Source organism: Pristis pectinata, chromosome 13, assembly GCF_009764475.1.
Source record: "Pristis pectinata isolate sPriPec2 chromosome 13, sPriPec2.1.pri, whole genome shotgun sequence".
NCBI lineage: Eukaryota > Metazoa > Chordata > Chondrichthyes > Rhinopristiformes > Pristidae > Pristis > Pristis pectinata.
The window spans coordinates 17345798-17372729 of record NC_067417.1 but is presented as its reverse complement, the minus strand read 5'-3'; the positions used below and the strand labels follow the sequence as shown (position 1 = coordinate 17372729).

At 40.0% G+C, this 26932-nt stretch overlaps 1 protein-coding gene across 1 annotated transcript in view; it reads left to right on the top strand.

Moving 5' to 3' along the window:
- cdh13 (cadherin 13, H-cadherin (heart)) overlaps positions 1-26932 on the top strand; it is a 578498-nt gene that overhangs the window by 40113 nt on the left and 511453 nt on the right. The window contains exon 2 of the mRNA XM_052028448.1: positions 2028-2236. Coding sequence (XP_051884408.1) covers positions 2129-2236 — 108 coding nt within the window. The 5' untranslated portion in view covers positions 2028-2128. The remainder of the gene's footprint in view (positions 1-2027; positions 2237-26932) is intronic.

Genomic DNA, 26932 nt, shown 5'->3' with positions numbered 1-26932 from the left:
TGCAATGTAAGCATTATTCTTTAAAGACCTATCATTGCCTATCCACTATCAAAACTTACAAAATATTTTCCCAATCAACCACTCACAACCATGTACTTTCATAGTTTCCTTGTTAAGATTTAACACCCTAGTTTTGGATTGAACTGCATCCCTTTCATAGAAGTTTGAATTCGAGTTTGATAATTCTTATCTAAAGTCGCTTAAGGAAAGATCATATTAATTCTTTCTCATTGCACAAAACAAGACCTAAAATAGCTGCCTTCCTGGTTGGTACTTCAATTTAGAAAACCAGCCTGTGTGTTCCATCACTGAATCTCTGGCAGTTTAGACCTGAGGAACATTCATTTCCATGGAAAGAAATGGCTAAAAGGTATTCAATTCTCTGAATTCATTCAGATTAATTATTTTTGAAGCTTTTGAAGTGTTTCCAAGCATATTGGAATTTAAACAAACATGAACAATGTAGAAGACATTGTAATTGCTTCATTGATGGTTAAGGGTTTCTGAATATTAAGGATACTAAGAAATATTTATAGTCTTTGCAAATTTGACAGCTAGCAAAGCCAGGGGGCGTGACCTAACCAGATGTTAAATATTGTTCCTGCTATTTCACACATGGTATTTGATCTGGGCTGTACCTCCTCTCTATGATCCCCACCATCCCCTATTTGTGATGCCATTACAGCACAAAAAGCCTGACTGCTGTGTGGGAGCTTGTCATATTGGATTGGCACTATCCATCAGCTCACCACTGATGGATTGATAAATGGTAAATTTGTTCTATCCATGCAGATCAGCAGTGCGAACAAGTGGTAGGCAGCTGCAGCAAGCTCAGTACAAGACGTGTGTTCTTATTTCTGTTGTAGCAGCATCTTTGATGTGAGTTGCCATCACCTCTCACGAGCTTGCACGAGCTTACAGTTAACAACATTGGCAGTTATGTTAACTGTAAATGAATGAAATACATTCCTTACAGAAAATGCATTTCTCCAGTGACTTTTTCATCCTTTTCAGGATATCTCAAAGTGCATTGCAATACATGACATTTTTAGGTGTAAACACTGTTGCAATATAGGGAATATGGCTGACAATTTACACACCTCAAATTCCTATGAAGAAAAATGTGGTAAAATTATGATGGTGAATAAGGGATGAATATTTGCCAGGATAACTTGCCAGCTTTTCTTCAGAATAGTACTATGGGTTCCACCAGAGATATCAGGCAAAAGACGAGACCAGTGATTGTTCAATATTCCCTCTGCACTGCACTGGATTGTCAGCCTTTTGCTTGAGTCCCTGACTCTAAACTTCAAGGGAGATGAGAGAGCTGTGAACTGAGCCACAGCTGACAATGTAAAGTTATAATTAAGGCTGGCACATGGTATATGCTTTCTACACTTACTTGCATCTAGCATTGCAAAATTCAAGCTTCCAATTAGCTGTGCTGGCATCTATTATTATACATAATATTAGGGAAGAGTTAATGCCAAATGGTTAATTTTTGGTTGACTAGAATCATTTGAGGGTAAATTGGGGTTATCAATAATAAACAAGTTCAATTATTAAAGATTAATCACACTTGTTAATAAAATAAACAGTAAGTGGAGCTCTTGTAGGTTGTGGATAGAACGGGAAAAATAAAGGGAATAACTATAATTGTCAATATTGTAACAAATACAAGGCGTTCAGTGGCTAAATTTGCAAACCCTTGATAGTTGTGCACATAAGTTTGACAATGGTTCAAAGAGAAATCTGTTAAATTTTGCTGCATTCATTTTCTATTGATGTTGTCATCCAGCTTTGTTTTGTGAGATATTGATAATCACAAGGCAATATCCTTCTAATGGAATGACTGTTTTCTTATCATTGTACAAGACTAACGGCTGAAACAATCCATGTATACTGTGTCAGAGCCAGAGGTTCCCTGTTCCTTGGTGAATAAGAAACTGTAAAGGCTTGTCTTAAGAATAATAAAATCTGGTAGTGAAAGCTACATCATAATTGCCTTTTCTTTCGATGTTTTTCAGTGCTCTTTGATGACTGCAATGGGAATGAAGGATTGGAGTTTTCAATTTCTAATCCAGACTTGCGGGTTGAAGCAGATGGTTCTGTATTTGCTGGAAAAGATATGAAGGCCGCTATACCTGGATTCTACATCCAAGCAGCATCTGTTCATGTGCAAGACTTGGCCAAAGTTCAGATTGCAAGAGAAGATGCTCGCAGTAGCACTTTGAAGGTAATAGTGTACATGTAGAACTGACGTACCATTTTGCTCCTTTGCAAATTTCTGATTTTTGAGTGACTGAAATCTTCTACTTGTCTGCACGTACTCACATAAGCCTTTGAATGAAGCCAAAAGGCATTAGTATAGCTCATGCTTAACAGTTTACTACATATAGGGATTCACTGTGGCAGTGTCTGTCTTGCAGCAGAGATGAATTAATAACAGAGAGGAAAAAGGAACTGTCAACTCCTTAACAAAATCAGGATTCCCCCCATACTATACTGGACTAATAGTCTTGAACTTTCCCTGTAGTGGGTCTTGAGCTCACAACACCAAGAAAGAGCCGAGAGTGCCATGAACTGAGTGCATCAAAATGCCAAATGGACATTTCTTCCTCTGAGTGAAGGGGATTGAGAGAGGGTAATGTCAGCTTTCCAGTTCCCTGTTTGGATTTAAAAAGTAGAAAAGGTACAAGTAGGTAAATGGAAGGGGGTCTTGGCAGAGAGTTCAAGAACACGGGAACATTGATGTACATTACTGTAAGGATTAGAGGAGAGTTGATGAAAAATGCTTTCACCTGAAGAGTATTAAGACGCTGGAACTCTCAGCCTTGAAAAGATGGCAAAGGAGATCCCACATTTTATTAAAGATGTACTTGGATGAGCACTTGAAGAATTAAAACATGCAAGATTTGCAAATTGAGAATGGAGAGTAAGTAGCTCCATTCTCACCCAATATGAACATGTCAAATTGCTGCCTCCTGTATTGTAAATTTCTATTTTTTTATAAACTTAGATTGTTCATTCTCTATTTCAGATGGGTTAATGGTGTGTCTTATTACAATTGGAACATGCATTTATTTTAAACATTTAAAATAAATTAAACATTTAAACATGCAATTTTAAACATTTCTCTAAAGCTGCTCCTCTTACTCCTATGTTCTCTAAGTGTGACCTCACCAATGACTTGTACAACAACAACATAATGTCCCAACTCCTATACCCAAAGTCCTGACTGATGAAGGCCAATATGCTAAATGTGTTTTTCACCACTGTTGACCTGTGATGTTGCTTTCAATGAACTAAGCACTTATACTCCCAGGTCACTCTGTTCCATTACACTCCGTAATGCCCTACTATTCATCGTACAAGTCCTATGCTGGTTTGACTTTCCAAAATGCATCACTTCACACTTATCTGTATTAAAATCCATTTGCCATTCCTTGGCCCACTTCCCTACCTGATCAAGATCCCCCAGTAATCTACAATAACCTCCTTCACTATCAACGCCTAATTTCGTGTCATCTGGAAACGTACTCGTCAAGCTGTGTGCATTTGCATCCAAATCATTTATATAAATAATGAATAACAAGGGTCCCAACAGCAACCCCTGCAGCACACCACTAGTCACCAGCCTCCATTCCGAGAAGCAACCTTCAACCACCACCCTCTGCTTCCTACCTCTGAGCCAATTTTGGATCAACCTAACTAGCTCTGCATGGATTGCATGGGACCTCACCTTCCAGACCAGCCTACCATGCAGAACCTTGTCGAAGTCCTTGCTAAAGTCCAAATAGACAATGTCCACTGCCCTCCCCCACCTACCTTTTATTTGGTTACCTCTTCAAAGAACTCTAAAATGTTCGTCAAGCATGACTTTCCATACACAAAGCCATGCTGACTCCTCCTAATCCAATTCGGTCTATCCAAATGCTGGTAGGTCCTGTCCCTCTGAATTCCTCCAGCAACGTCTGCACTACTGACGTCAGGCTGACCTGCCTGTGGTTTCCTGTCTTATCCTTGCTACCCTTCTTAAACGACAGAACAACATGAGCTTGGAACTTTACCAGTGGCTAACAATGAAGCAAATATCTCCACAAGGTCCTCCCCAATTTCTTCTCCAGCCTCCCACAAAGTTCAAGGATGCATTTGGTCAGGTCCTGGGGATTTATCCACCTGAATGCATTTAAAGGCTGCAAATACCTCCTCCCTGGTAATACGAATTTGCTCCAAAACATCTCCACTAATTTCCCTTGTCTCTTGAGCAACCATGATTTTCTTCTCCATTAACGCCAAGGAGGAATTTTGTTAAAATCCCACCCATCTCCTGCAGCTCGAGACATAGGTGGCCCTGCTGATCTCTAAGGGGACCTACTCTCCCTGGCCACCCACCTACTGTTAATATAGCGATAGAACCTCTTGGGAATTTCCTTAACCTTGCCTGCCAGATCCATCTCATGGCTTCTTTTTGCCCTCCTGATTTCCCTCTTAACAGTATTCTTAATCTTTTTATAATCATCAAGGGATTCATACGTCTCCGTCCTCCTTAACCCAATGTATGCTTCCTTTTTCTTGACCAGAGCCTCAACATCCCTCATCAGCCAGAGTTCCCAAAACTTGCCTCCCACTTGCTATTCATTCCTTTCCCTTCAAACAGGCTTACCCAATCGACCTCTGCTAGATCCTGTCTAATTCCCCTAAAATTATCCCTGCTTCAGTTTAGGACCCTAATTTATGGACCTGTCCTTTTTCATCACTATCTTAAAACTAATAGAATTATGGTCACTAGAGCCCAAGTGCTCCCTGACTGTCACTTCCATGACTTGCCCTGCCTCATTCGCTTAGAGGAGGTCCAGAATTGCACCCTCATGAGTAGAGCCCTTCTAGAAATTGACTCAGGAATCTTTCCTGGACACTTCACAAATTCCACCTTGTCCAGGCCCTTAACACTCTGGGTAGTCTGGTCAATACCGGACAAATTAAAATCTCCCTCTAATACAACCCTATTATTCTTACAACTATGAGCAATTTCTCTGCACACTTGCTGCTCAAGTTCCTGCTGACTATTGGGGGTCTATAATACAGCCCTATTAGCGTGACCCTCTCCTTGGTTCTTTTGAGAAAAAGACTTTAAAGATGTGCTCAAAGCTTCTGAAGCTTGCTGACTCTTGGGTATCTCTGTCTTATGATTGCTCAAAGTGGAGAAGGAACATTCAGGATAGTATTGAGAACCTTGAGCATGAATCAGGAGCACACAGAAGCTACCCTGCATTAGTGGTGGAAAGAGTGCACTACCTCACAAACTACCCACCCACCTTTCCCATCAATGGAAGAACCTAGTTCCTACATCAGCCACCTCAGAAACCACAAAACCAGAGTGGAAGCAAGTCACCCTCGATCCTGAGGGACTGCCTAAGAAGGAGATCACTGTCAGTAAACAATCTCATTTCTGACCTTGTGATGGCAGGAATGGCACTGACAAAGTGACTGAAAATTGTTGTGCTAAGAACTGTCTGAGGGTAAGCTGAAGTTTGAGAAACATTTCCCACAATCTAATTGTGTAACACTATCTCCAAGTTGCTAGCTCGCATCCTGGGAATGAAACAAATATAGAGGACTTCAGAAGTCAATTTGTGCAGAAGGAGATTCAACAAGCTACCATAAAAATGTCACTAGTTATTATATTTTTAATAGTGCTGCTTGAGAGAGAAATGTTGGCTAGGACACTAGAGAATGTACCTTTTTTCTTTGAATAATGCAATGCATTCCTTTACATCCACACAGGAGGCTGAAGAAGACCATAGTTTAAGATTTCATTCAGTAATGCATTGATGTGTCAGCTTAGATTAGACATTAAGTCTCAGGAGTGGAGCTTGAACCAATCTCCTAATGCAGATGAAAATATTCCCATTGAGCCATGGCCAATATCTTAAAATAATATACCATGAAATGTTGCTCAGTACTTGTCTGCCCCAACTTGGGTCTCATGCCAAGTCCAGTTGTTTTCTGAGACTGACTACATCCTTATTGGAAAGATAATGAGCAACTTTCATTGAATAATGTTGCTCTTGATTCAAAGGAGAGAAGGTCATTGATGAAACAGCCAAAGACAATTGTGTTAAAAATCATCTGAGAGTATTCTGCAGTTTAAATTGTTTCTCCTACATCACACGTAACAGCCCCTCCACTTTTCTAGCTGTAACTAGGGGGTTTGGTTGCCATGGTGCTGCTCCATCGATTGCCCATAGACTAATTCACAATTCCACATTTATTTTGTGTCACAGTATTTTGCCAGTGATGCTTTTCCTCAAAAAAAACTTTCAAAAAAAGAATAAAATGCACAGCGAGAACATATGCAGGATTTTTATGACTAAAATAGTTGTATTTCTCCTCTCATGACAGAGCCAAGTAATCACATTTCTTTAATCTTCCCAGCAGCCTTAAATTGTCGGCAATTTTCCACACTGGCTCTTTGGCAAGCTTTGTCAGGCTTAATGTGGTGAGAAAACTCAGCATTAAAGTGTAATTAGGCACAAGTTTTTGAAATCATTCCTGCTAAAAACATACCTTGCTGTGCAGTCATATTCATCACTTTCTTTGAATTTACCTTTTCTTTACACAGAGAACAATGTCTTATCTGTACACATTTAGTAGGCTACACCTTTGGAATGAGAAGTGCTTTGAGAGCTAGGGTCAATTTTAACAGCAGGTAGAGTGGATGGGAATTGTTCAGTTAGGAGCTGAAGCAGAAGGCAAACCATCTGGATCTCTGCAGGGAGAGGGCTAGGAGACTTTTACTGTAGGACCCCATCTGCTTAGCCCTGTCGTTCCCCCATCTTAAACAGTGGAAGCAACAGCTGGTTGATGGATGTGAGTGGTCTGTTTGGTAGCATAAGATAATCACAGAAGAAAAGGGCATTTGTACACAGTTTATTCATTGGGGAAGAAGGAGCTCCTGGGGAAGCTGGGGGTAACTATTTCTTTAGTAAATGAAAGTTACTAAATTTGTAATAAAAACAGAATCTGCAGACAACACAGCAGGTCAAGCAGCATTTGTGGAAAGAGAAACAGTTAATGTTTCAGATCAGGTTCCCTTCGTCAGAACTGCAAAAGAGAAAAATGTTTTCAGTAGCAGAAAAGGTGGTGGAGAGATGGCTAAAACAAAAGGAGTATCTCTGACAAGAGGACATCAAATGCCTTGATGAGGGCATTTATAGTAGCAGTTAATCTTGTCACTCTCCCATCTAAACAGTGGAAGTAACATACCATTTCTACTGCCTGGAGGAGTTTTCCAAAGATTAAAATCCTCCTATAGCACCCAAATTTAATCCGATAATACAGTTGTAATTTTTACTGAACTGAGGTACAGAACTGTTGGTAGAGAATTAGTTTATAATAGTTCTCTATTAAAGAATACTTGGTCTTTAATTGTAACAAAGAGGAAGTAAAATGGTGATACACTTTCAGTTGATTAATCAATTGTTATCATTTAATGTAAAATAAACAGAATTTTTACCTTTTGGTTTTTATTTTTAGTTTCCAGGACTTGGTTGAATGATTGTATGGGAGCTAGAATTCTAGGAAGGATATCTGACTTAATTGGCGATGTACGGATTTGTTCCAGGGAAAACATCTGATAGCTCTGGAAAACATTAACAATATCTCAGGAGAAAATATAAATTAGAGTCTCGTAATCATTTGATTAAGAACTATGGGATAATGTAGTGTTGCAATAATCATAGGTTATTGGTTGAAACGTTAAAGCTATTGGGATCTGCAAGAGATATTGCCTAGCAAACATTAAACAGGCCTTTCATTTTATTCAATGTCATTGTTAAAGAAACAACTTCCCTTGTCAGCATTTTCTTTCTTGTTAATTAACAGGTCGTTAGACCAAGAACAATAACATAAAACTTGTCATATCCAATTTAAATTCATTTTAAACATGTAATCTGTATCTCTACTAGAACACCAAGCTCTAACAGAAATTATTTCATAAACTTAAGTTTCCCACATGGAAGCAGAGGGTGGTGGTTAAAGGTTGTTTCTTGGAATGGAGGCTGGTGACTAGTGGTGTGCCACAGGGGTCAGTGTTTGTAGATGGAACAAAATCAGGAGGTGTTGTTGATAATTAAGGTTTTTGTGGATTACAGGGGGATCTTGATCAGTTAGGGAAGTGGGCTGAGGAATGGCAAATGGATTTTAATACAGATTGGTGTGAGGTCATGCATTTTGGAAAGTCAAACCAGCGTAGGACTTGTACCATGAATGGTAGGGCATTAGGGAGTGCAATGGAACAGAGGGGCCTAGCAGTACAAGTGCATAGTTTGAAAGCAGTGTCACAGGTAAACAAGGTAGTGAAAAAGGTGTTTAGCATGCTGGCCTTCATCAGTTAGGGCACTGAATATAGGAGTTGGGACATTATGTCTCAGTTGTATAAGTCGTTGGTGAGGCTGCATTTGGAGTACTGTGTACAGTTTTGGTCACCCTGTTATAGGAAAGATGTAGTTAAACTGGAAAGAGTGCAGAAAGATTTACAAGGATGTTGCCAGGACTAGGTGGCCTGAGTTATAGGGACAGGTTGGCCAAGCTATGTCTTTATTTCCTTGGAACGTAGGAGAATAAGGGGTGACCTTATAGAAATGGTTAAAATTACGAGAGGCATAGATAAGGTGGATGGTAACAGTCTTTTCCCCGGGGTAAGGGAATACAAAACTCGGGGGCATAGGTTTAGGGTGAGAGGGGAAATATTTAAAAGGGATCTAAGGGGCAACTTTTTCATGCAGAGGGTGGTGAGTATATGGAATGAACTGCCAGAGGAAGTGGTTGAGGCAGGTACAATAGTATCACTGAGGAAGCACTTGGATAGGTGCTTGGAGGGATATGGGCTGAACACAGGAAATTAGGACTAACTGGGTGGACAACGTGGTTGGCATAGACTGGTTAGGCTGAAGGGCACGTATTATTGATGTATTACTCTGTCTCTAAATATTAGGAAGACTGAAGCCATTGTCATTGATTCCCAGATAAAACTCCATTCCCCAGGCACCCATTTTCTCTTTTCCCTGCTACTCGGGCTGAAGCAGATCATTTACATTTGTTTGATTCCAGATTTAAATTTCCATCCCATTTATTTTCCTTTACCAAAACTTACCTCCACTTCCGTAAGATGATCTTCCCCTGCCTTGACTCTGCTCTCTTGATACCATTGTCCATACCTTTCATCGACTAGTTCAGTGGTGGTGTGGCTGTTCTCATATCATAGGTCTTTGGTCAATTAGAGCTCCTCCAGAAGTCTGCTGCTTGATATACTAGCTTCCACCAAGTTGTGTTCTTCCTTGCTTCTTTGCTTGCTGTCTTGATTTTAATGTACTCATTAGTTTTAAATCCTTCTTTGGCCTCAGCCTTCCTAGATTTTCACAGTGCATTAATTGTACGTTTTCCACTTTTTTTTAAAAAAAAGCTTTTGAATCTCATCCTTATGATTTTGGAAATAATGGTCATATTATATTTCTTGATGTATAAGCTGCCAAAATGGAGAATTGAAGGCAATAATGGAAATGGGTGCCCATCGCTTCTGGTACTTGAGATTTTTCTTCCATAGTTCTTTAGAATGTCAAAGCAGTAAAGAGATCAATAAGTAACCTACTGCTCGTAATATCCAAACAACCTCATTATTTCCTGTGGCATGCCAACAAGGGGCCTGGCCTTGCTCTCACTTGCGGTGGTTTGTTGGTGAAATAGTTAGGGAATTTTTAGGTTTGAAGTGTTTTTGGGTTGTATCAGGCAGTTGGGCTGTGTTCTGGGAGCTGCTTGTCCATTGTGCAGGATAAGATGATAGAATGGAGAATGAAGGGTTGGTTATGTGGATATTACTTTAAGAGTGCATGGTGGGTTGTGATATCCATGGTGGGTAAGAAATCAGAGTGATATAGCACGGGACCAGACCTTCAGGACACAGTCTGTGCCAACTTTAAGAACCCATTTGCATTAATCACATTTTATTCTCCCCAATTCCCATCAACTCCCTCCAAATTCTGTCACACATGAGGGATAGTTTACAGTAGCAAATTAACCTTCCTTCCCACACATTTGGATGTGGGAGGAAAGTGGAGCCCCCAGGGAAACCTACATGGTCACAGGGAGAATGTGCCAACTCCACACAGACATTGCATGCATTGCCAACTGAAGAAGTGAAACTTGTTGCAGAACTGTCATACTCGCCTGAAAGTTGACAGTCAGTGCCAGCAACAGCTCCCTGCAGGTGGCGTGACCAATGATGGGGTCTGATTTAGTAAAATAATCAATGTGTGAATTGTGAGGCTCCTGCTTTCTTTAAAATGAAGTCAGCATGATTCATCAGCCTGTTGTATCTGCATGCTGCAGTTGCTACAGTTAAAGTCTAAGTAGCCAGAATGATACCAATCTGGGATACTTGAATAATGCTCTGGGTTGTTCTGTAGAACTTGCTATGGAATTTAACACATTAAAAATGAGAGAATTCTGAAAATACTCAGCTGGTTATGCAGTAATGGTTTGAGAGTTGTAGAATGGTCTGCAAGTGGTTTCAGAATGAAAAGGTGAAGTGGAAGTAAAGGATGGCTATTCACAGTGGAAGGAAGTGGCTGACGTTATTTCCCATGGATCCGTGCAGAAACCACTACTGTTCACAATGAAGGTTAACCATTTAAAGTCTGGAATCAAAAACGCTGTTTCTAAATTTGCAAATATGTAATGCTAAATTGGGGGATTAATCAACATTGTAGACACAATACAGGGGAACATGAATAAACTTATAGCACGGGCAAATAATTGGAAAGTGAAATTCACCGCAGATAAATGCAAGGCATTACTTTTTGGTAGGAGGAGTAGGGAAGATGAATATTATTTCGAAGGTAAGAATCTAAGTAGGGTAGAGGAATAAAGGGATCACACAGTACTTCACCTCAATCACTAGAAGTTGCACCATGGGTCAGCAAGGCCATAAAAATGCAAACCAAGCATTGGGATTTATTTCTAGGGGGATATGTTTAAAAAGTAGGGAATATGTGCTGAACCTGTATCAAAGCTTAGACTTCTCTTAGAATACTCTGTACAGTTCTGATTGTGATGTAATAAAAGAATACAGAATCACTGAAAAGAAAGCAGAGATTCACAAGGATGATACAAAAAAAAATGCGTATCAAGAAAGGAAAGGCAGACTTGTCACTTTTCCTGTGAAAAAATGAAGACTAAGGAGCGACCTAATAGAGCTTTTGATAGAGTGGATGGAGAGAGAATGTTGTGGGGAAGAGCATAACTAGACACCATTGGTATAAGACAGTCACCAAGAAAGCCAGTCAGAAATTCAGAAGCATCTTTTTCACCCAAAGAATGGTGACAATGTGCAATTTGCAACCACAGTGGGTAGTTGAAGAAAAAAGCTTGCATGTGTTGAATGGCAAATTGGACAAGCATATAAGGAATTCATGGTTACATTGATATTTGGGTGAGGAAAAATGGGAAGAGGCTCAGGTGGATTATAAATGTGGGCATGGGTGGGTTGGGCCGAATTTCCTGTTCCTATGCTGTGCATTCTACATGGGCAATCCTATGAAAAAGCAAACGAGTTAATGTTTCAGGTCAATGACCTCCCGTCAGAAAGTACATGTACTCGATTGAAAGCACTAATAGGCAGCATTCAGTGCTGTTCACCACCGTTCCATTTCTGCCACAAGCATTGGTGAAAAGTTGCAGTATGGATGTACTGCAAACTCCTTGGGAGTTGAGTTCAAATTTAAGCAATGTTAACACATACTGCAGCAAAATTTGAAAGGAAATTAGAAATATATTTAAAAAAGAAATATGTCAAGCTGTAGGTAAGAAAAGGGAGTGGTGTTAATTGGACAAGTTTTTCAAAGAACTGACAAAAGCATTATGTTCTAAGTGGCCCCTTTCTATGCTGTACAAATTGTGAGTTGCACATAGGACATTTAAATTAACTTATCCTCAAGAAATTGCGTGCAAACTTTGTTTCCCTTTGTAACTGTGTAATTAACATCCAAGAAGTTCAGTACCTATGGATTTCACAACGACTCTGGAATTGTATGGGTTTATTGATGCGTGTGAAGACAGTTCAGTGCACCAAAGTGAAAAGGGGCTGATTTTTATGTCAGCTATTCCACTTGTAGTGCCAGTTATATGCCCAGATGGTTGTTTGAAAATCTAGTCATATATTTTATGTCCTTGTGGCTTCTCAGCATGAGTACTATTTGTGCCAGATTGTAAGTGTGGTGTTTATAGCATAATTTAGGGACCAGTTAACTGCCTAGACAAATTTATCTCAAGACTTTTGAAAGATTGCTCGGTCTATCACATTTGCTTTTTGTCCAGGGCGAAGCTCTCGAATACAATCTTGTGTTTTTAAAACTCCATGTTATCTGACTGGCTAGAATTAAAATGACCATTTTTAATTTACTGCTAGTGTTGCATTAGTCCCACTAGATCACATTGACTCAAATACACCTGCTCCTGAAGTAATAAACCAAATTTCTTAAAAAAATCTTCCACTACAGAAGCTAAATATTTTGGTTTGCAAAAGAAAATCATTTGATTTTGAACCTCCCAAGATTTTATGATTGTGATTCATCAAGCTACACTCAAAAGTTTGAAGATTTCTAAAAATGTTAATTTATGTTTCTTATCATATATTTCCACATGGTTGAGGGTTTGCACGCATACCTTGGATATAGAGGGTATGGTTGTATTACATGGTAATAGGCTTGCAGCAATTTCCATGGTGACAACCATGTATCCCAGGGTCACAAATAACTTAATTAAAAATAAATGGGTTTGTGAAGAAGTATAGAGCAGTCAACATTGAACTCAATGCCTTTACAGCTTGCTTATAAAATGTTATGATTATTTTTTGAATTTATTTGTAACAAAATTTCATCAATTTCCCTTGAGCAATGAAAGCCAAAAGGCAAGATAAAGGATCAGGACCATTTTCTTGGGTGTCATGTACTTTTCTGTCACTCCAAAGGATTTTTCTATAATTTGTATTGAGAAAGCGAAGCATTCAAAAATAGGGCTAAAATTTCTTCACTCAAATGGCAGTGGATATTTGGAATTATCTTGCCCTAAGGGCTGGAGAAGCTTGGTCATTGATTGCATTCAGAAGTGATAGTAATAGTTCTCTGGAAATGAGAGGAATCAAGGATATGGGGATCAGACAGGAAAATGGCGTTGAGGCAGAAGATCAGCCATGATGTTGTTGAATGGCAGAGCAAGCACGAGGAATCAAATGGCTCTCCTCCTGTCCCCATTTCTCTCTATAATTTTTAGATATTCATCATTTAAATGGCATCAGATGTCTACATTACATGATATTAACAGGGATAGTTAGAATTTATTTTTTCTCTACTTTTGCTTTCTCCTTTCTCGACACCTTGCACCAATTATAACTGATTGGAAGCTGCTAATGTGTTTCTAGATCATTTTGCAGTGTGATGTGTGGTACTGGTTGAGAAATAACTTGGATGACTGTCTTCCTTTACCTGGAGGTGGCTCTTGAATTGTAGAGTGCTTCATAGGTCTGACCAAGAGCTTGACCTCTGGCCCCAATGGCAGAAGACCCATGACCCTGAATTCCACAGTCCACACCAGCTCCCCAAAGGTCCTTTAAATTTAATTTATTGATCTATTTGCCATGCAAGAGAAGTGGGTGATGAGACTTCTGCAACTGCTTCACTGTGACCAAATGCAGCTGGCATTAGGACCATGAGGAGAAGCATACTTTTCTTGCTATGATTAATGGGAGGGACCTATTGAAACTTCCAACTCTGCTGCTGGAAAAGAACTCAGCAGGAAGACGGCCACTTCAATTAGGCCTGTCAAAAATTATAATAAACACAGGAGGTTGTTCCAAGGACTGAGATGTGTAGATAAGATAATTAGGGAGCTTGAGTTGCATGCAGCAATGAATGTTCTTTCTGAGGGGAATCCCTTACAGTTCTAGTGCACAATATTTGTCTTTGACAGGAGTGGAGCAAAAGCTGCGAGAAAGATATTTTAATAATTTCAATAGAGCAGAATTAGGAAATGAGAAAATATTGAAGATGAAAGTAAATCAAGTATATGACTTGGCTTGTCAACAACCCGTTTATTTGGCAAAGGGGCTCAACATTCTAAGTGCTTTGTAATTGCTATCCTGTGGTGATAGTGCATGGTCAATACAGAATGCATCATAATTTCTGCAGTGCTTTCATTTCTCCCTTAAGCATCTCCCTTGGTTTGTTCAATGTCATTTGTTTAACATGTCATCTGGTTTTTCTTCCATTTGCAAGATCTTATATTTTTCAAATTGAAGGTCACCGACAAGTTCTGATTCATGCAAATATTACCTGGATGCTGCTGTAATTCTATATCTACTTTGGCAGATTCTATGAATTTAATTAAACTAATTTACTTCATACTTCTGAATCCAAACCTTTTTCAGAGATCAGAAGGGGAAGGTGTTCAGACTGCTATTTGGGACATTCCAGTTTCTTTAGCAGTGTTATAACATTGAATGTGGAACTTTCAGTAAAGCTCTCTTGGAAGTATTGGTATACCAGGTGAGGGGGAATGGGGTTATGGGTCTTTTTTTTTGTTGCAAACAATTTGCTGGTGCAAACTGAGCACACCCCTGTCTGTATTGACAGTGCTGAGGTGGAGATGGTTAATAACTTCAAGTTTATAGGTATAAATATCACCAACAATCTGTCCTGTTCCAATCATGTAGATGCCATGATCAAGAAAGCACACCAGCACCTCCACTTCCTCAGAAAGCTAAAGAAATTCAGCATGTCCCTGATGATCCTTACCAATTTTTACAGATGTGCCATAGAAAGCATCTTATATGGATGTATCACAGCTTGGTATGGAAATTGCACTGCCCAAGACCACAAAAGATTGCATAGAGTTGTGAACACAGCCCCATCTATCATGAAAACCAGCCTTCCCTCCATTGACACAGTCTCCATGACCTGCCTTGGGAAAGCAGCCAACATAATAAAAGACCTCTCCCACCCTAGTCATTCTCTCGTCTCCCTCTTGTATCTTCTGCCTTTCATCAGGCAGAAGATACAAAAGCTTGAAAACTTGTACCACTACGCTCAAGGACAGATTCTATCGCCGTTATAGAGTTCTTGAACTGATCTCTCATACAATAAAGTTTGGTATTGGTTTATTATTGTCACTTGTACTGAGGTATAGTGGAAAAAATTCTTGCATCCTGTTCATACAGATTAATTCATTACACAGTGTATTGATGTAGTACAGGATAAAAACAATAACAATACAGAGTAAAATGTCACAGCTACAGAGGAAGTGCAGTGCAGGTAGACAATAAGGTGCAAGGTCATAAGGTAAATTGTGAGGTCAAGAGTCCATCTCATCGCACAAGGGAACCATTCAATAGTCCTATAACAGTGGGATTAAAAACTGTCCTTGGGCCTGGTGGTATGTGGCCTCAGGCTCCTGCATCTTCTGCCTGATGGGAGAGGGCAGAAGAGAGAATGACCTGGGTGGGTCGGGTCGGGTCTTTGATTATGCCGGCTGCTTCACCAAGGCAATGAGAGGTATAGATAGAGTCCTTGGAGGGGAGGCTAATTTCTGTGATGTGCTGGGCTGTGTTCACAACTCTCTGCAGTTTCTTGCGGTCCCAGCCAGAGCAGTGGCCAAACCAAACAGTGAAGTGTTCAGATAAGTGCATGGATAAAAGTTGAGTGTCAAGGGGGACATTCCAAGTTTCTTTAGCGTCCTGAGGAAGTAGAGGCACTGGTGAGCCTTCTTGGCCATGGTGTCTACATGGTTGACAAGGACAGGCTATTGGTGATGTTCACTCCTAGGAACTTGAAGCTCTCAACCTCGGCACCGTTGATGTGGACAAGTGCATGTACACCACGCACTTTCCTGAAGTCAATGACCAGCTCTTTTGTTTTGCTGACAACTCTTGATCTCTCAGTCTACTTTGTCATGGCCCTTGCACCTTATCTGCCTTCCTGTACTTTCTCTGTAACAGTAATACTATATTCTGCCTTCTGTTGTTTTTCCTTTCATACTACTTCGATGTACTTGTGTATGGAATGATCTGGATGGCATGCAAAACCAAGCTTTTCACTGTATCTCAGTACGTATGACAATAATAAACCAATAACCAATTATCTAACTTGATAAGTCAGCTCAATTTTGTACCTGGAGAAATTTAAGGTTTGAATCTCCTTCAACTGCATTCTTAAGCAATTATAATGATTACCATTATAATTGCTTAAAAATATTCTCAAGGAGCGCAGAAGAACCAGAGTGCTGTAGCTGCCTTCACTGCACTTTCAATGTCCCCACCCCACCAGCCCCAACTCTTCAATAACCACTCCATTCCCCCATTCTAGACTCAGACCCAATATCCAGCTTGGTTTCACACTGTCTGCACTGTTAAAATTGAGCGAGAATAAATTACTAGGCTTGTAGTATTTTCAGCATCTACGTAGAGAAACTTACTGAAAAAATAGTCTACTCTTTCAGAAATTTCCATATTTCCTTGCAGTATAGAAGGTGAGTATTCAGTCCAGCAAGTCTATGCCATTTCACAGAGAAATCCCATTCTCCTACTGAGCTTTCCTGTTACACATTCTCTCCATAATTCCATCAACTCCACCCAATTCTACCAGTCATACACTTGGAGCAATTCATAGTGGCAAATTAACCTACCAAGCACACATCTTTGGGATGTGGGTGGAAACTGGAGTGTCCAGAGGAAACTCATGGAACCACTAGACAAGTGTATAAACTCTACATAGGCCGCACCTTAGGCCAGGATTGAACACACTGCCAGTATCCTGGCACCAAGAACACAAGAAAATAGGAGCAGGAATAGGCCACCAGCCTGCAACCCTACCCCACCATTCAATCATGGATAATCTATGCTGACCTCAACTGCTCTTCTGTGCCAGTCCCCCAGTAGCTCTCATTTCTTCAACTCTTTCAAATATTTATCTATATCCACCCTCAATATATCTAATAATCTGGCCTCCACCACCCTTGGGGGCAGGGAGTTTTAGAGAGGGGAAATTTCTACGCACCTTAGTTTTAAATGATGGCTACAAAATAAGGAACCATGTCCCCGTATTTGTGATTCTTTCACTGGTGAAAATATCTCATCATTTACCCTACCAAACCTCCACTGGATCTTGTACATTTCAATAAAGTCAACCTTCATTCTTCTAAACTCCAAGGAACCCCATTTACTGGAACTGTCAGGCAGCAGCTCTAATAGCTGCACCACCATGCTGCCCTCACTGTCACTTAACCAGGCTAATTTCATGTCATTTTTCCACAGCTTTGTGTGGAATGATTGATTGTATTATTTTGCCTGTCTCTGTCAATTTGGAGGCCAGTGACAGGTAAATCTCTGATGCAAAATGGCGATAAGGAGATGACTACCAAGATCCTTTCCTTCAATCTTGTGACTTTTTATAGCAGTCCTAGGATTTACTGTGGTTGAATGGGGCTTGTGATTGGAATATGGATCCAGAACTTCCTTTTTGGAGTAAGTGCGCACTAGGGAGGAATGGGCATTGGATTGTTCAGGTCCAATGTTCAAAATGACCATCCATTGTGTATCAGCAGAGGAGGTGAAAGCTCCATGCTGTGTGCTTTTACGGGGAATAAGTAGGAAAGGTGAAATGAATTAATGTTTATTGTAAAGAAGCATCACAAATCGTTGTCTGTGTGGAGGTATAACTGCCTTGCTGGCAATTATTTTATGGTGATACTGAATGGGTAATATTTACAAGGGTTAGGAATATACTATTAATTTTAATCAATAGCTTTAATAGTTGTCCCTCTGGGGTTTATCCACTGAACAGCTGAAACAGGTTTCATCACAAGGCTGGAGAGACAGATGATCCCAGCTCAGGGAGCGGTGAATATGCTGCAATTGATCTTGACCTCACCGGATTAAGGAAGGGAAGAAAATCAATCAATCAAGATTCTAGCATGTGACAGATGCAAGAACTCTGTGCCAGAAATGTGCCAGAGCAAATGAAATTAGACATGGCTGTGATGTCTCGCTCAGCTAAATAGCCTTGCACTGCTTCTGTAATTCTAGGAGGAATGAGCAGTGTGGGGAAAGCTGGAATTAATTGCTTGTGAGAAGATGGTGATGGAACATCATACCGAGCTGTTATCTAGTCCTTCCATTGAATGTGTACCGCACTACTGTTTGATGGGGATATCCATGAAAGAAATGCTGGATAGTCAAACAGTTCTGAATAAGCGGCATTGTGCTACTGATAAGTGGCTGAATCCATAAGGTTATCCTTGCAGACGAATCTTGCACAAGTTTCTGGGTTTCTTAGTGCTTGTCATCTCCTCATTGTTTGTTTTGTTCTCCCCAGCACTTTTTTTCTGGCATAAACCTCCCTCAAATGATGTCAACTGCAGTGCAAAATTTAACTAGAATGAAATTTTCTACCTCACTGGTGTGGAAAAATAACAGTTCTTTCATCCCGACAGAACAATCAAATTTTACTAACACTGTTTTCCCCCAAAATTGTGTTATTTAAAGGCTACAATTCAAACAACATTCTTTGTGGTTGCCGCAATCTTTGATCTCTTGAAATATCAAATTTAATCTTGAGTACCTGGATTTCTTTGTCCGTGGAGATTGAGATCACTCTGTTTACCTCCTGTCGGGATCACTCTGTTTACCTCCTGTCAGGATCACTCTATTGATTTGTTGGGACTCAAGTCCCTTTGCACAAAGGACATGCCTCCTATGGGGATTATTCTTCATCAGCATGTCCAGATCCTATTTTTCCCCTTGGGAAGACTCTTCCATACTCTCCCATTATTTAAGCATCCTCAAATTTAGTAGCACTACTTGCCTGTACTGGAAGAGTATTTTTTTTATAATGTGGCAAGACCCTTTAAGACATAAATGCAATTATTATTCACCAGCCTATCCTGGACTTTCTTTCCCTTTAGGAAGATTCTGTCACATCCTCATGTTATTTCAGCATCTGTTCATTCAGTAGCAATTCTCCCCTGTAGCTGGAAGAGTGTAGTTTATAATGTCATAAGCACCTTTAAAAGCTAACTACAATGATTGCCTCTGCTAAGCTAAAGACTGACAGCAGTGAAACTTTTAACACGTCAGAAGGGAATGTCTGGCTGAATCTGACATTAATTCGAGTGCACTCTTACAAAGGGAAAACCCACAACACTGTAGAGTCGTAGAGTCCTACAGCATAGAAACGGGCCCTTCGGCCAATCATATCCATGATGACCATTTTGCCCATCTACACTAACCCCATTTACCTGCATTAGGACTGTATCCTTAAAGGTAGTAACTGTATCTGATTTCATTACCACCTCTGACAGTGTGTTCCAGAAATCAACCATTCTGTGCAAAAAACCCAAAAAATTAACCTTCAGCTTCCATGCAGAACTCCTTCCTCTCACCTTAAACCTACGTCCTCCTGTTTTTTTGATACCAATACCATGGGTAAACAGTTTGACTACCTATCTTGTATCCCTCTCATGATCTTGTATACTTCTGTTGCACCACTCCTTGGCCTTCTTTGCTCTAGGGAAAATGAGTGGACCGTATCTAATCTCTCTTCGTAACTGAAGTCCTTCAATCCAGGCAACATTCCGGCTAATTTCCTTCACGCTCTCCAGCGTAATTGATGACTCTCTCAATGGAATTTCTCTAACCTTTGCAATTAGCATTAAGGAGACCCACAGTCAGACTTTCACATCAAAAACTGGTGTAGAGTAATTTCTCATCCTCCGTCCCAGGATATTTTCTGTTGCTCTACAGTATTTTTTTCTAATGTTATGTTGAAAGTAGGAAGCTCGTATTATAATACAGTTTTTGCAAAGATGAGTTATGAGGTTATACTAACTAGTTTCAATTAATTAAACACCCTTAAAATGCTCCCTGTCAGACTTTCACCCATTAGTTTGGGCTAGATCTTGAATCTAATTCCCAGAGGTGAAAAGGCAAGATGTTAATGAACTATCCAATGTTTTGAGAAATATTATTAAGATTATAAATTGGGTCACTATTGACTTTTAAGCACCTTGTAATCAGCCATTTTCCTCCCTGCTACTTAAATCTTAATGAGAGAACTTAAATATCTGAAAAAGAATTCTTTGTAAATTTAATTTAAATCTTAAAACTCTTAACCAGTATCACACAAAATAAATGTGATTTTATTTAAGTAAGGTATCTTGTTAATTAATCAGTGTTAAACCTGGTAGGTCAGAGTATATATAGCTTATTGTATAACTGTTGTCATTTCTGCTTCACCTCCTTTGCTCCTGACTCCCCATTTCTGTAGTGTTTTCAGATGCTTTTAACTGTCAGGGCATTTGTACAATGGATGTCAGGTCAGAAATCATCTGCTTTACAGCTTTACCAAAATTTCAGTTACCTCCTGTATCTGTTCTTCCATTTCATTTGGTCAGTGGCAGTCAGCCTTGTGTGGTGGAGAGGGAAGCCCAGTCAGTGCAAGATGGATTAGAGGTGAAGTGCTGGGGCTGGAACTGTTATTCAACTGCTTTCTTATCAGCTGTCCATAGTCACTCTCACTTCTCTCCACCACCCCAACCCTTCAGTTCTATCAAGTCCGCTCCCAATACCCATTTTCTTCTTCCTCCCACTCCTTAAACCCAATCATGAAAATTCCATCTTCCCCTCTTGCACAAATGGTTCTAACCCCCATCCTTCTCTTCATCTTGCTGGGTAGCTTCTCAAATCTTCCTTATTCCTCCTTGTACAACACCCAGAGTAGGAGTTGAGAAATCTCTATCCTCCTATCTGACCTGCAGCCTAATTCCCTCCCATTCCTGTTGTTTGCCTTATGGTAGTTTGCCCTTTTATTTTAAAGGAATAAAATTAGAATGAGTAAAGATAGTCAAGTTCTGGTTCAATGGTGTTACCCACGAAACTCTGCCTCATTGGTAGAAGGAATTCAGCGTAAGCTTTTCCAAATGGTGGACACACTCACATTCTCGGTATAAGCGTCAGCAAAATAAATTGCTGTCCAGTGGTGGTCGTGCTACATAGATGAGTTTTGTTGTTTTACTTTAAATACACTTTGAAGATTTAATAATTTCAGTTTGATTACACAAATGCCAAATTATATACTTAATAAAACAACAGCTAATGGCCTGCATATTTGTACAGAGAAAAAATGAGAGGCTTTTAATGCAAGCTGTTTTATAATAGAGGAAATCTAACAGTTACCTTCAGGAGTCTGCACATTGGCAGGAAGTTGAATATGCTGTCCCAGATACCATGGTCCTTCCCAAGGGATGTTGTTGCAGTCCTTGGCGACAGACTCAGCACTGAAATGACAGTGTATAAGTGAACTTGCTGCGTTTATCCACTTGCTCTTTGCTGACAACATTGGGGCTACTGTATTCAGGAGTAAATGAGTGGCATAATAAATGATAATAACTCTTGAACAGTCTCTCAAGATTTTGTAGCTTTACAAAAATGGAGATTCCATTCCTCAATAACAAAAAGAGTGGAGATTTAGAAATATTTTTCCATTACCTTTTAATCTCACAGCCATCTTCCCTGATCCTCCATTCACTTCTATACATTGTTTGTCTGTTTTATTTCCTGTTCATAGTTCCTGAAGCAGATGTGGCCTATCTGTTCCAGTGAGGATTAAGTGGCTTGATTTGTTGAAGAGCCTCAATTGCCCTATGCAAGCATGCCATAGATACAGTTTAGAGAGTACTCAGTTGGAAAAGAAGCTGGATTAAAGGAAATCTCCACTGACAAGCCTGAGAATGGTCTGTGGCCCCTTGCCTGTGAAGTGTACAGTGAATGTCATACTTTTCCCCCCCACAGTGAATAGAATAGAGCACATTTGTGTGTCACAGGTGACAATGGTAACTTTATTATTAAAAATACCATCATTAGTACCCACATAAGTGCAGCATATAATGTATTTAATGCTTAATTGTTATCAGTAGCAAGTTCAAATTCAGATTAGAAATTCAAGATATTCCTCTTCTGATCAATCTATTGTGTTTCTTGAGTTTTTTGGTGACATTTTCAGTTCAGAATATCTAAGTGAAAACTGAAACAAACTAGGAACAATGTTGGTGGTAGACTTGGTTCCCTTGGCTGTTAGTCAAAGCTCAGTGAATTAGAAGCAAATGCTGATTCTGATCACTCATTTTCAAACACAGTATCAGATGTTATGAAGGATATTTGCTGATAAATACTGTGCATGAAAAAGGTAGTGCATTAAAAAAAAAATAAGAGCAGGATTGGGTTGTGCACCCCAGGAAGCCTGCTCTGTCATTCAAGCAGATTATGTCTGATTTGATTGTTAGCCTGAACCCCCTGCTTTTCAGCCTGATCCCCATTACCCTGGATTCCCATATCATCTCAATCTATTTCACCCTTGAATATGCTTAATAACTCAGCATCCACTGCTGCTTTGGGGTAGACATTTCCAAATATTTCTAGAGGTGAATTCCTCATCTCACACTTAAATTGATGACCTTTATTCTGAGATCCCTTGTGCTGAGTTTAGATACAACACTAAATAGTCCAAATTTGGATCAGTTCAAATTTAGAAATGACTTTGCCTTTGTGAAGACTGATTTGCATTGTGCCAGAACCAAAAGTGAAATGTTCGTTGTGAGAAAGGAATGACGATCATTCTGCACTTTTCTGGCAGCTGGCCACAGACTTTCTCAGGGAATAAATTGCTCCTTCAACTGGAAATTCTCTATATAATATGATTTTGCAACTAACACTGATATGTTTTATAATGATAAACAAGGTATATAAATGAAAGTTGTTGCTGAGGTTCTGGTGTTGCAGAATCAACTTCTGATTTATACCTTCATCTAAGAAAGCTTCGTCAAGGAATTGATACTTGCAGAATAAACTTGTATTTTGTTTTCTAAGCTTCCTTAAAAAGTGCCTTAACCACTAACTGTTCAATATGTTGTCCTCTTTAAATTACAGACAAAATGTGTCACATTACCACCAGAAATTTACCCTTCATAATAATTCCAAGTTTAGATCTGTTTTTGATCTTGAGAAGTTGTAATTTTTAATGTGTTTAATGCTTTGTTATGTTTGGAATGAATGTATACGTAGAACTAATTACTCAAAGGTGATTTTGTCATACAAAGCTGGGATAGCACAGTGCTAAGAAAATCAACTATTAATCTAGAATCTGGTCTGATCATCCAGAGTCATGAATTCAAAGCTCACCATGACAGGCAAGGAATTTAAATTCAGTTAATAAATAAATAAAAGTGACAGTGAAATAGCAAGCCATCTGTTTCACTATCATCCTTTCTCTGGTCTGGCCTCTGCGATTCCAGACCCACACCGATATCCTCGAATCGTATTTGTCATCTATCACTCAAATAATTGGCACTAACTGGAGATTAAACAGTTTTCAGAAAATTCCATTAACATGTTGGTGCTTTTTGTTTCAACCTGGTTTATTTCGAATAACTCCGTGAAGTCTATAATTGACACATACTGTTCAGTTGTGTATTATTGCTGGCAAGTAGTAAGGGATAATAACTGAAAAGATTGAATTCACTGGAGGAAATGTAGTAGATCTGATGTGGATTTTTAATAAAAGTAATTAGTTCTTGTGGTGGGATGTTGGAATGAGAGCAGTTTTAAAAGAATTGTCTTAATTAAAATTGCTGTAAGAATTTCAATTGCGGATCCTTTTTGAACCTGTGTTATGTACAAAGAATATTAGAAACATAGAAAAACTACAGCACAATTCAGGCCCTTCAGCCCATAAAGCTGTGCCGAACATGTCCCTACCCTAGAAATTACTAGGCTTACCCATAGCCCTCTATTTTTCTCAGCTCCATGTACCTATCCAACAGTCTCTTAAAAGACCCTATCGTATCCGCCTCCGCCACCGTTGCCAGCAGCCCATTCCATGCACTCACCACTCTGAGTAAAAAAACTTACACCTGATATCTCCCCTATACCTATTCCCCAGCACCTTAAACCTATTGAGGCCACCATTTCAGCCCTGGGGAAAAGCCTCTGACCATCTACCTGATCAATACCTCTCATCATCTTATATACCTCTATCAGGTCCCCCCTCATCCTCCATCACTCCAAGGAGAAAAGGCCAAGTTCTCTCAACCTGCTTTCATAAGGTATGCTCGGCATTCCAGGCAGCATCCTTGTAAATCTCCTCTGCACCCTTTCTATGGCTTCCACATCCTTCCTGTAGTGAAGCGACCAGAACTGAGCACAGTACTCCAAGTGGGGTCTGACCATGGACCTCTATAGCTGCAACAATACCTCACAGCTCCTAAATTCAATTCCCCAACTGATGAAGGACAATACACCATATGCCTTCTTAACCACAGAGTCAACCTGCGCAGCCGCTTTGAGCATCCTATGGACTCGGACCCCAAGATCCCTCTGATCCTCCACATTGCCAAGAGTCCTACTATTAATATTATATTTTGCCATCATATTTGACCTACTAAAATGAACCACTTCACACTTATCTGGGTTGAACTGCATCTGCCACTTCTCAGTCCAACTTTGCATCCTATCTATGTCCCTCTGTAACCTCTGACAGCCCTCCAAACTATCCACAACACCCCCAACCTTTGTGTCATCCACAAACTTACTAACCCACCCCTCCACTTCCTCATCCAGGTCGTTTATAAAAATCACAAAGAGTAAGGGTCCCAGTATAGACCCCTAAGGTACACCACTGGTCATCGACCTCCACGCAGAATACTACCCTTCAACAACCACTCTTTGCCTTCTGTGGGCCAGCCAGTTCTGGATCCACACTGCAATGTCCCCTTGGATCCCATGTCTCCTTACTTTCTCAATAAGCCTTGCATGGGGTACCTTATCAAACACCTTGCTGAAATCCATATACACTACATCTACTGCTCTCCCTTCATCGATGTGTTTAATCACATCCTCAAAAAATTCAATCAGGCTCGTAAGGCAGGACCTGCCCTTGACAAAGCCATGCTGACTATTCCTAATCATATTATACCTTTCCAAATGTTCATAAATCCTGCCTCTCAGGTTCTTTTCCATTAGCTCACCAACCACTGAGGTGAGACTCACCGGTCTATAATTCCCTGGGCTATCCCTACTCCCTTTCTTGAATAAGGGAACAACATCTGCAACCCTCCAATCTTCTGGAACCTTTCCCGTCTCCATCAACGATGCAAAAATCATCGTCAGAGGCTCCGCAATCTCTTCCCTTGCCTCCCAAGCAACCTTGGGTACATCTCATCCGGTCCCAGTGACTTATCTAACTTGATGCTTTCCAAAAGTTTCAGCACCACCTCTTTCCTAATATCTACATGCTCAAGCTTTTCAGGCCACTGCATGTCCCCACTACAATCCCCCAGATCTTTTTCCGTAATGAATACTTTATGTCAGTATTCACTAAATACCTCTGCCATTTCTTCCGGATCCATAAACACTTTCCCACTACTGCACTTGATAGGCCCTATTCTTTCGCATCTTATCCTCTTGCTCTTCGCATACCTGTAGAATGCCTTGGGGTTTTCCTTAATCCTGCCCGCCAAGGCCTTCTCATGTCTCCTTCTGGCTCTCCTAATCTCCTCCTTAAGCTCCTTCCTATTAGCCTTATACTCTTCCAGATCTCTAACATTACCTAGCTCTCTGTACCTTTTGTAAGCTTTTCTTTTCCTTTTGACTAGATTTATTATAGCCTTTGTACACCACGGTTCCTGTATCCTCTCGTGACTCCCGTCTCATTGGAACATGCCTATACAGAACTCCACACAACTATCCCCTGAATATTTGCCACATTTCTTCCATACTTTTCCCTGAGAACATCTGTTTCCAATCTAATCTTCCATCTAATTATGCCCATACTAAATAATTCTGTACTTGATAACTGATGAAAACTTCCAGCAAGCATTTATTTCATCACTCAACATAGCCATTTCACTATGTCACATGTGATTCACGGTATACACCTTGTTGATCTTTTTAAGGATGTGCAGATTCCCAAGAAAGACATATTTGACAATAATAGATAGAGGAGGTCTTTACTGCAGATTTTTGCATGCTGCAGCTGGTTTTTGCAATCACTTTGTAACTTAAAATTTAAAAAACAAAATAAATAAATCCAACTTTACTCACTGTCCAAAAGAACTTAATGGACATGAAAGACGTCAATGGACATTTTCCATGTCCTCCTTTGTCAAAGTTTGGAATGTAACTGGTCTACGATAAGAAGAGATGCACAGGCCCCTGTCCCAACTCGTCCATGCTGACTGTGTTGTCCAGTAAGCTATTCCCATCTGCCTATGTTTGGCCCATAGCCCTTTAAACTTCTCTTATCCATGTACTTATCTAGATGACCCCACCTCAACCACTATTTCTAGCAGCTCATTCTAAATATGCACCACCCTTTGCGTGAAGAAGCTGCCCCTGATATCCTTTTAAATCTCTCGCCTGACCTTAAACTTTTGCCCGTTTGTTTTTAGCACCCCCTCCCTGGGAAAAAGACGATGTATTCTCACTTTGTCTATGCCCCTCATGATCTTATATACCTGTATCAGGTCACCCCTCAATCTCCTACGTTCCAGGGAATAAAGTTCTAGTCTACACAACCTCTCCTTGTAACTAAGCCCCCAAATCCAGGCAACATCCTGGTAAATCTCTTCTGCACTCTTTCTAGTCTAGTAACATCTTACCTATAACAGGTGACCAAAACTGTACACAATACTTCAAGTGCAGCCTCACTAATGTCCTATATAACTGCAACATAACTCCCCAATTTCTATACTCAAGTGCCCTAACTGCTGAAGGCCAGTGTGCCAAATGCTGCCTTCAACACCCTATTTACTTGTGATGCTGCTTTCAGCAAAC